This window comes from Eubalaena glacialis, chromosome 15 (genome assembly GCF_028564815.1).
Source record: "Eubalaena glacialis isolate mEubGla1 chromosome 15, mEubGla1.1.hap2.+ XY, whole genome shotgun sequence".
Classification (NCBI taxonomy): domain Eukaryota; kingdom Metazoa; phylum Chordata; class Mammalia; order Artiodactyla; family Balaenidae; genus Eubalaena; species Eubalaena glacialis.
In genome coordinates, this window is record NC_083730.1 from 4,190,001 (window position 1) to 4,200,961 (window position 10,961).

General features: G+C 51.9%; 1 protein-coding gene across 1 annotated transcript; it reads left to right on the plus strand.

Moving 5' to 3' along the window:
• The first annotated feature begins 1,974 nt into the window (after positions 1-1,974).
• On the plus strand, positions 1,975-9,546 carry PTGR3 (prostaglandin reductase 3). The gene is made up of 2 exons (XM_061169516.1): positions 1,975-2,293; positions 8,589-9,546. The coding sequence occupies exons 1-2, from the start codon at positions 2,085-2,087 to the stop codon at positions 9,511-9,513; spliced, it is 1,134 nt and encodes a 377-aa protein (XP_061025499.1). The 5' UTR covers positions 1,975-2,084; the 3' UTR covers positions 9,514-9,546.
• Positions 9,547-10,961: the final 1,415 nt, after the last annotated feature.

Genomic DNA, 10,961 nt, shown 5'->3' on the forward strand with positions numbered 1-10,961 from the left:
TCCCCGCGGGGCTGTGCCGCCAGGATCGCCAGTTCTTCCGATGCGAAATCTAATGCAAACACATTTTGATCATGGATTTTTGGCCGGTCTTGATCTTCCAACAGAAAAAAATTTGAAAAATACAGAAAAAGCACCCCTCCTCCAAAAAAAAAAAAAAAAAAAAGCCAACAACAACCCGGAGAGTGTGTGCGAAGGGGTGAAGAGCAGACATTCACTGGGTGGGCGAGATGAGCGTGGACTGTCCCCCCCAAACTCCTGGGAGAGAGGGAGATGCACTCTCGCTCTCTCCTCTTTTCAGTGAAATATAACACACATTCGGATCGCAGAGCTTTCAGACAGTCTCAACTGATAGACAGACACATCGAGCTGCTTTTCCGGCTTCAGTTTTTACTCCTCCTCCTCTTGCCAACGTCACCCTGACAATTACAAATAGGTCTCTCACAAACCATACCTGTCAATCTTTTTAATTGCTTTGTTTTCTTTTTTTTTTCTCCTAGCTAAACAATATGACACAAAAAAGAAATCTTAATACGGCATAATATAAAAGATTGCACATTAGAGAAAGACATTGAGGGGTTTGTTATTGCAACCCACCGGCTGATACTGGGTAAAACCCATGTGTTATAAGCCAAGTTAAGTAGACACTAGTTCCTGCAGATTTTTAAACCTGTTAAGTCTCCCCCTCCGCCCCCGCTTGTACATTCATACACACATGCACCCACGTGGATACAAACTACCCTTGGATGAGGAATGTCCGACATTTGAGATAAAAATATCTGTCACTTTTGCAATCTTAGTTTCGGGGGTTAGATCTGATTGGGGAAGGGCACTGCGCGGCTTTTATATTTTGGTAATTAATGGGTAAGTGGAAAACAAGAAAAAAAATTATTAAAATGTATACCTTTAATAAAAATTTAATGATGGACTTTGCTCATTACACAAAAAATGTGGGAAATATTTAATCTGGTCCCTCTGTGAAAAGTGAATTGATTATTTGGTCAATACAAACAATTAGGGAGAAAATTGACACGATGGAACTGCAGATCTTTCTAGCTGGGTTATAAAAAGAGGTCTTCATACATCATGCCAACGTCTCCAATTCAATTAAGTTTCTCGGCATCCCCACCCAGAAGTTTAAAATGTTTATGTGCTCTGGGAATTTGACCCTCTGATTTCCAATATATGTGTTCTTTCCCAATGGGAAACCCGTAACAGTCTTGCAGAGGCCACTTACAACATTCATGGAAAAACACGAAATCTTGGCCAAAATAAATAAAATGGCTTAGTTCGTGCAACTTGCACGGGACAGACTAAGGGCAGAAGGCGCGGGCAAGGCGTTGTAGGCACGGGGGCCAAGAGCCTGGGGCGCAGGATGCCCTGGGCGCCCCCCGCCCGGCGTTGGGTGCCCTTGAGGGTGCCCCGGCGGCCAGGGCTCCCCGCCCGGCCCCGGGCCCGGGCCGTGCCCCGCCGCCCCGGCCGCGCTCGGGGTTGATTCGTACCACCTTGCAAGGAAGTGAACGCTTCGCACGGGAAGGGGAGGCGCCTGCGCCGGCTGCCGGGCGCCGCGCAGCTCTGAGGACGCCCCGGGCTGCCGCCGGCTGTGGGCCGCGGCGATCGCGGGACGCGCGGGTCCCCTCGCCGCCCCCCTCACCCTTTTAGAGGAGTCAAATCCGGCTTTTAGACCGTGGGGAGGGTGGGGATATCCGGTGCCTCCCGGGCGCCGGGAGGAAGGGGGAGGGCGGAGAAGATCCTTGGCCAGTCTGCGCCGAGCAGATTCAAACCAAAACAAAAAGATTAAAGGAGCAGTGGCCGGAGCGGCAGCGATCCCCCCGGCCCGGACCGCGGGGGTGGCGCGCCCGGGAACCGCGGGGGCTGCGCTGACTCCCCGCGCTGCCCGCTGCGGGGCAGGAGGGGGGGAGCGGGCGCCAGGCGTAGTGGGGAAGGGGGGGAGCCGAGGGGAGGGCGCGGGCCGGAGAAGGGGCGGACCCGCCCGCTCCGCCCGCCGCGCGGAGCCGAGCCGAGCGGCCGGGGCTGGGCACGACCCCGGCCAGCGGCGGCGCAGAAAGCAGGCGGAGGCGCGGGCCATGCTGCGGCTGGCGCTCTCCGGGGCCCGAGCCATCGTGGACATGTCGTACTCCCGCCACTTCCTGGACTTCCAGGGCTCGGCCATCCCCCGCGCCATGCAGAAGCTGGTGGTGACCCGGCTGAGCCCCAACTTCCGCGAGGCTGTCACCCTGCGCCGGGACTGCCCGGTGCCACTCCCCGGGGACGGAGACCTCCTCGTCCGGAACCGGTGAGCCCGGCGCGCGCCCCCCGCCCCGGGTCCGGCCCGGGCCCCGGCCCCGGCCAGCGCTGCGCAGCTCCCGGGCTGTCCCGCGCCCGCCCGCGTCCCCACACCCGGCGCGTGCTCGGGCGCACAGCCTGACTTTGCGAGGTCCCGGGAAGTTGAACCCGCCGCCATCTGGCGAAGGCGAATGTAATGTGACTGTTGCTGGTGTGAATATCCGATGGCACCGAACGTCCTCAAAACTGAGGGTTATTTTAATTTGGGATTCCCCTCCCCTCCCCCTGCTCTCCCTCCTCCCCCTCCCGCTCCCGAAATAAAACCGACGGGACCAAGAAGGGGAGGCTCCCCGCCCTGCCCACCCGCGCGCACCCACGGCTCCTGCGTTCGCATAATCTTTAGGGTGGAGCGGGAACAGCCTGGACACAAACTGCGACATTTAGGTAACGTGCTTTGGAGGAAGGAGGCCGGGGACCCGCTGGCTTTTCCCGTTCGCTCCAGGTTGGCAGCCGCCTCGCAATGGCGGAGCCTGTCGTTGGGTGTGTCGGTGTGCGCCTCGCCGGTGCCGTCTGCGTGTTGTCAGTGCTGTGTGGCTGTCGTCTGTGCCCTGCAGCGTACCGACGGGCGCGTGGCGCGCGTCCCGTGCTGCTGGGCAGGGGCCGGGGTGGGAGCATGGCTGCATTGGGCCGCACGTTTTGCAGACCTTCGGGTGACACTCGGGTCGTTGCCCGACCTTCGGACTGCCTTTTCCACCTCCACACTTCCCACCTGAGGGTGTTTCCACCTCACTAATCTTTAGTAACTGCTGAAGCAACAGGAAGGAAGGGACCTCACTCTTCGGAGCCGTGCCCGCGGGTCTGCCGGGTGGGTCCCCTGGCAGCCGGACTTGCAGGCGGGCCGGTCCCCGTTCCTCTATTCCCTGGGCAAGAGCAGGACTCGCCCGCCTGCTCAGTCCCATCTGAGGGGTTCCAGTGTTGCATATTTCAGGTTGAATAGTACTTTCGAAGGGAGAAGTAAGTTCTGGTTGTAACCATGTTGTAAATGGTGTGCTAGAAAAGACCAAGTCCCCTGCGAGGGCTGAAGGACAAAATGCATCTTATCTAAATAGCTTGGGGTAACGCTTAAGTGTCCATTTTAGAGATTCATATCAGCCTTCCAAACAAGGCTGGAAAACTTCGGAATTCTGATCATGACATAAAACTTATGGGGACCTGTTGGAAACGTAGAAATTGAGTGAGCCAAGGGCGGGATTGAGTGGAGGCTGGGGATGAGGTGGGCGCGGGGAGTGCCTTAAACGGTGGGCCGTGTGTGTCCTTTAAAAAGTTTGCACGGATGGAAACTGGGCTGCAGAGGACTTCTTCATCGTGCCGTGAAACGCTAAGGCTGTCTGTCGAGATCCGGACACGCGTCCTGCCAAGTTAAAAAGAAAGGCGTGTGTGTTCACGCAGAACATACAGAACACACGAGTGATTTGCTGGAAGTCGAGATGAGACTCAGACTGAAAAGCCTCCAAACAGACTTAGCAGGCAAAGTTTCACCCAGGCTTTTTTTTTTTTTTTTTTTTTCTTTTTCCGATGCACTACACTGGTGATGGTGAACACTGATGTACACACACCCACGACTGCTTAGAAAAATAATACCTTTTGCAAACAGGGTGTGAAATGGGGAGGGGGCGACTGAGCCGGGTAGGCAGGGGAAGGTGTGAAGTTCCAGCATTCCCAGCAGCAGAGAGATGGGCCCCCCCGCCCGCGCCGTCGTGGAGGCTGCTCCCGCCCGCAGCGCCGGCCGCCCGGCCTCCCCGCCTCCAGGGCACCAGCTCCCCCGGTTGTGCCCCCCTTCCCCGCGTTGGGTAACCGGGGCCGGTCCCTGAATTGGGTGGTCGGAGTTCTGGAGCACCGGCTGCCATGTTGGAAGCTCCTCAATTTGGGTTGCTTTAAGATCCATGCCTCTATCTTCCATCCCCATATGACAAAAATCCCTTTAATATAAACAGTATATTTATATTAAACGCTTGACCTCTAACTTCTACTTTGAAATCCGCAACAGAAGAATGGGGCGACTTTTCTGCTTGTGGGGAGGGGCGGAACCTTTGCTTCTCCCTCTCCTTACTCTGTTGGAAAATCTGCCCCCACCCCCAAACTGTGGGAAGATCCTTTATTTTAGCAAACGTTGTCAGTAAGGGTGGCATTTTACCAGTTTTTTGCTTGTTTTTTTTTAAGAATAGAGACTTAGTAATTCGCTGCAGGTTAGTTCATTTTAATCCTAGACCAAATCGCCCCAAACAGTATTAACTGCATGAAAATTTTGTGCAAGAGCTTCTTATTTTTATCGTAATAAAATCTGCTCTGGAATGAATGGATTCAGCCCAAATTCACTTGTTTGGAAAGGTGTTTGGGGGTTTTAATTGTGCTCCGTCTGACTTTTTCTTTCAGTGGAACCTTTTGTACGTCTCATTCCATTTTAACAGAAAATACAAATTCTTTATTCACGGTGAGGGAAGTGCTTTTTAAGCCAGACATCGATTTAAGATAATCAGGTTTACCATTTAGGAAAGGTGTGAGAAGGGCAGCCTAGAATCCCTCCAGAATGTGTCATCGGTGGTCCTTTATCCAGTTCTCACCTTCCGGTTTCAAACATACGAGGACGACCTCGCTTCTCTTCCTGGATGCCCAGCCCGCAGAAAAGAAAAGAAAAAAGGGAGAAAGACACCCTCTGGTTAAGTCAGTTCGCGCGCTATTTTTAGCTTTTTCTGTAAGATAGTGACACATTATTTCGTTTCCAAATATTTCTAACGATTTTCTGCTCAAGTGTAAGATAATGGAGCAAAGAGTTTGTAGGAATGGCAAACAGAAAATGGGGGATGGGGAAGGCGTTTTTGATAAACCGTTTGTTGCTTACGGGAGGGTATCTATTTCTGCTGATTCTCCAGGCCAAGATTTTTTTCCTTCATTCTTCCTTTTTCTTTTTCTTTCTTTTTTTTTTTCTTTCTTTCTTTCTTTTTTTTAAAGGGAAGGTCTGGTTTGGACGACTTTGTCTCCCAGTATTGAAGGCTTTTGCTCTGGACTTGAGTTTTCGGGTTTGGTTTTTGTTCAGAGAAAAGCCTTTCCCTCCCCTCTGAGGGCTGCCCTGTTTCACAATAAACATGACGAAGGGGTTCATCACTTTTTAGTGTAAATAAACCGAGTGACTCTGGAAGGGTATATATTTGGGGAAAGCCCGCACCGCCCCATTCTTTTTCCTGGGGTTCCTCGATTTTAGTCTTTTGAGTGGGTCTGCCCGTCGGATCGCTAGACCCCTGCACTCATTAAAGGCACATATTTGAAATTAAAGGGGGGGTACCAGGCGAGGGTCCAAATGCGCGTCTTCCCTTTCTTCTTTTTCTCGCTCGCTCGCCCTTCCCGTCCCCTGCTCCCCCTAACCCGGACCCCTTGCCCATTGCGCCCGCTGCTCTTGAACTTGTTTCTGACGGAGCCGAAGGCGCGGTCTCCCGACCCTCGAGCAGCTCTTCCCAAAGCCCAGGTAAGAACCTAGGCGCGTCCGGGCAGTGGCGGGTGCCCACCAGCCGCGGCGGCGGCGCAGCGTCAAAGCGGGGGTCCAGGGAGAGGTGGGGACGCGCACCAGGGGCTGGGCGACCCTGGAGAGGGCGAGGGGCGCGGAGCCGAGTAGGAACTCGGGATTCCTTCACCAACAACGCAGGCTTTTTAGAGGACGGCAGGGTGGGGTGGGGAGACACGAAAAATGGGGGTGCCTTTGAGGCCAAGGTCACGGTCTGGCCGCCGGCGGCTTCTGTCCCGCGGCCTCTGCGCTCCGGCGCGCCGTGTGCTCGGGGCTCCCCTCGCACTTGACCACCCCTGGGCCCGAGCTCCGCTGCCGGTGCGAGCTGGGCGCGCCCGCCGGGACCCCCGCTCGGCCCAGGGAGGCCGAGGTCACGGTCGCGGGCCTGGGCGGCGACCCGCGCGGCCCCAGCCCGCTCGGGGAGTCGGACTCACTGATGGCGTCTGGGTGGTGGCGGTGGAGAGGCCGCGGGGCGGCGGAGGCCCGGCACCTCCGAGGAGAGACACCCCCAGAAGCGCCGGTTTCGGGCGCCCTGCAGGCTCGCCCGGGCGCACCGAGGGCGCCGCAGGGAGCCGGAGACGTGGAGTGGGCGCGCGGCGGGCCCTGCGGTCTCCTGCCACCGCTCCAGCGCTGGCCGGGCTCCACCGCAGTGCTTGATTTGGGCTTTTCAGCAAAGCCCCCGTGGTAAACTCAAGCTGCCGCGGGTGGGCTGCAGCCACCGCAGCTCCTGGCAGAGCCCCCCAACACGCGCGCACACGCACGCGGGTGCCCTCTCTCCGCCGCTTTCCTCCCGGGCGTGCGCCCTGCTCGGTCCCGCCACCTCTCCCTGGGAAGTGGCCACCACGGCCCGGGGCGGCAGACAGCGGGGGTTGCGTTTTCCTCCAGCAGCGCCTTCCCGCTCGAAGCCCCCCCCCCCAGGGCACGCCCGTTCCGAGGGGGGGGCGACGCGAGGGGCCAGCTCCCACCGGGGCCTCCCTCCGAGTCCAAGGCAGGGGCTCCCCGCAAGGGAAGGGCCTCTGCGGTTGGGAAGGCAGAAACGCCAGCCGGATGGGGGGTGGGGGGAGGAGGGGGATGAGACGGGAGGGGCGAGGGCCAAGGGACGAGGAGAAGGGAGCTGGCGATCCGCCCTGGCCCCCAGCCTCTACGGCGCAGCCCGCCACTCCCACCCCCGCGGACGCCTCCCTGGAGTTGGCTTTGCGGCCTCGAGCAGGGCACCAAGAGGTGCTCCAGCTGGGCTCTGCCCTGGCAGCCCTCCGTGAGGTCCAGAAGCAGGCTCTCAGGAAGCTGGCCCCTTTTTAAAAATGACTAGGCCGGAGAGTTGGGTGAATTGAAAGGAAAGGTAGGAGCCCCTCCCCCCCACTCCAAAAAATAGACCGTGGGCATCTTGGTATTAAAGGCCAAATGAGAAGCCACCAAAAATCATCGTTCCCGCTTCTCATCACTGTGTGTCACGTGCGGGTATGGAATTCTGTAGCGTGTTAGTGAGGCTGTGTGTCTGCTAACCTCTGAAAGCGGCTGGACATGCCCGAAGGAAAGTGTTTCCTGCTTTCTTATTTCTACAGGATGTAGAGAGCTTTCGATGGTGTAGATATACAGGGCACAATCATAAGGGCGCATTTGTAAGTGCAAAGCATTGTCTATAATACAGTGGAAGTGGATCCTTGCATGGGGCAGTTTGGGGTTTATTAAGTTAAATTAAAAGTAAATTATTTTAAAATGGCCTACTTTACCAGCTTTCCTCCTGCCACCAGATACCACCACCTTTTCATTTCATTGCAGGTGGAAATGACATTTTTAGGGTCCTCCATTACGTGTCTCAGCCACCTCCTGACATCCTTAGGCTTTTTTCCTTATGTATCAGGATATTTTTGTTATGAGGTATACTGAGATGAAAAAAAGCTGGTAAAAATACCAGCCTCGCAATTAAATTGACTCTGGATACCAAGTGAAAATAATCATCTGGTATTAATCAAGTACGTCTCTGCTTCTTGTTGAGGAAAAATATAGTGCCGATTTGCTTTCCTTTTCATCTGGGAAGGACTGTAAAATGTTGGATGTTCCATAAAAATCTCTCTACCCTTATGAGACAATTTTTGTTCAGTTAATCAAAATGCATATTTTCACGCTGGACATAGTTACATCAGAAAGAAAATTTGCTGCAGCCTCACTCACACTGAAACAACCCCTGCAGTAACGTGTAACAGCCAGTGACCTTGCACGTTACATCAATCTTTAATAATATCATTGTCGTTACTATTATTATCTGAAGTGTTAAATTGTTGCCAGAATCAATACACGTCTACTTCTTTGAATATATTTTATCCCACTGTTGTTTTTAACATCTTTGTTAAGAGGCCAATTAATTTCCAACTCATAGCTCCAGTGAAGTTTGTGTATAAGAGGGCTTCCTAACTTTTTTTTTTTCCTCTTTTGAAAGGAATCGGAGGGGGATACATGGCATGTGAAATACATAGCTTGCTGTTTAGAGGGATGTGAAATTATTCCTAAACTAATGAAAGAATAAAATACACTAAAACGCTAACAAATCACTGTTGAAATCATACTTGTTTGATTTCTCTCTTTTTTTTTTTTTTGAACTGAATATCAGGACCGTTTTTTTCAAATTCTATCAGAATATATAGCTTCACCACCCACTACAGTCACCAGAATAGGAGGAATTTTTCTAAGTGGGATAGAAAGGCCTTGACGAAGAAAACATCTGAATGTATTTGTGTTTGTTTTCTTCTAGATTTGTTGGTGTTAATGCCTCTGACATAAACTATTCAGCCGGCCGCTATGACCCTTCAGTCAAGACCCCCTTTGACGCAGGTTTCGAAGGTGTAGGAGAGGTGGTGGCCTTGGGCCTCTCCTCCAGTGCCACATTCACAGTTGGCCAGGCTGTGGCTTACATGGCACCTGGCTCTTTTGCCGAGTACACAGTGGTGCCTGCCAGCATGGCCATTCCCGTGCCGGCCATGAAACCCGAGTATCTCACCCTCCTGGTGAGTGGTACCACGGCCTACATCAGCCTGAAAGAGCTTGGAGAACTATCAGAAGGGAGGAAAGTTCTGGTGACCGCAGCAGCTGGGGGGACCGGCCAGTTTGCCGTCCAGCTTGCAAAGAAGGCCAAGTGCCATGTGATTGGAACTTGCTCTTCTGATGAAAAGTCTGCCTTTCTGAAATCTCTTGGCTGTGATCGTCCCATCAACTATAACGGCGAGCACGTGGGTGCTGTCCTGAAGCAGGAGTACCCCCAAGGTGTGGACGTGGTGTATGAATCCGTCGGGGCAGCCATGTTTGACTTGGCTGTGGACGCCTTGGCTACCAAAGGGCGCTTGATAGTAATTGGGTTTGTCTCTGGCTACCAAACTCCTACCGGCCTGTCCCCTGTGAAAGCAGGAACACTACCAGCCAAACTGCTGAAGAAATCTGCCAGCGTCCAGGGCTTCTTCTTGAACCATTACCTTTCTAAGTATCGAGCCGCCATGGACCACTTGCTTAAGATGTATGCGAGTGGAGAGCTGGTTTGTAAGGTGGACCTTGGAGGTCTGTCTGCAGAGGGCAGGTTTACCGGCTTGGAGTCTGTCTTCCGGGCTGTCGATTATATGTACATGAGAAAAAACACTGGAAAAATTGTTGTTGAATTACCTCACTCTGTCAACAGTAAGCTGTAAAAACAGAACAATGGCATAAATAAAAGGAGAAAGAAAATGGACATTTTATGCCCCAGAATTACTCAAATCAATTTATTTTCAGTTAGTAACGGAGATAATATTTTTAAAAACAAAAGTAAGTTCTAATGAATAGATTTCTCTTTCTCTTTTCTTTATTTCCGTTCTTTTTTTTTTTTTGCTCCTCCCTTGCAAAAAAAAAAAAAAAAAAAAATGTGCTAATAAAACTTCCCTCAATGGCACAGAGGTAAAACCTTTACATTCAGTTCTTTACTCATGGACGGTCTCATTCCAGATTTTATTGTCCCAGGGAACTAAATTAATTCCTGATGCAAGATCTGATCAAATCAGTATGTCTTCAGCTTGATGAGATTTTAAAATCGGTCTTGAAAATAGTTCATGAGTTCTTTGCTTTGGAAGAGTTTGGTCTGATGCTAGTAAGTTGTTAATAAATGAGAGATATAGCAAAAGTCAGCCATTTCTCAGAGTTCATATTCTCAGGAAATGGCCCTTCTTTTTCTATAAATCACCAGCCAACTATCTAAATAGAAATTTGGAGGGATTCTCCCGAAACTTTGACTTTGTTAGATTATTAGAAAAAAAAATTAAGTGAGCACAGACCTCTTTTAAAGAAGCATCTCTCATTTAATGGCTTTTATGTGCAGTCATCCCAGTGAGGCACGTGTAGGATGGAAAATTTCTCTCTTCCCTTAAGAAGAAAATTAGTGTTGAAAACTAATGTAGACAAAAAGCAGGTTTGGGAAAGGGAAACTGTAGAGATTCAGGGGACTTTAAAAATTTAATACAGGCACGGGAAAGGGAAAAGGATGTGCTCCATCCACAGTGAGGGTCTACATAACAAAACACGGGCCATACAGGGGAAAGCACTAGTAGGTACCTAACAGCACCCTTCATAAGCCTAAGTAGGGTATGTCAAATAGCATCGTGCAAAGTAGGGACCAAAATGATCTAAAATGATTATGCTTCGTGTTAGAGACTTTTGGAAGGTGTGTTTTATCTCTGATCGTGGAAGTAGTACAGCAGCCACTGATGCTCTGTTCCCATTTTACTTCTCCACGTGTCCTGGTGGAATGAGATGCTTCTTGTCACTATCGCCTGATGTCACAGACACGAAAGTAACGAGTCCCGTGCCTTCCCCTCTGAATCAAGCCCGCAGCTGATCCGCCTTCGTTCTAACCTTCAGCTCACCAAAGGCTGCTCCGGTTTTCATCATTAAGGTGCGAATGCCATCGTGCCTTTCTAATGAAGGCAGAGCCCGCCAGAGTATTTTTCAAAGCCTTGGGTTTCGGCGTCTCTAACATGCTAAATAAATAGACACGCAATTAAAGATGCTCCAGGAAACTTGGTGACCATATTTAATTTTTCTTTCCTTCTGTCTGAGCAGCAAGGCAATCCTACTGCTGAATAGCTGTTAGTATCTATTTTACAAG

Coding starts and splice junctions, on each gene's coding strand:
- PTGR3 (XM_061169516.1), top strand. CDS start 2,085: ATGCTGCGGCTGGCGCTCTCCGGGGCCCGAGCCATCGTGGACATGTCG. Junction 2,294..8,588: donor GACCTCCTCGTCCGGAACCG/GTGAGCCCGGCG, acceptor GTTTTCTTCTAG/ATTTGTTGGTGTTAATGCCT.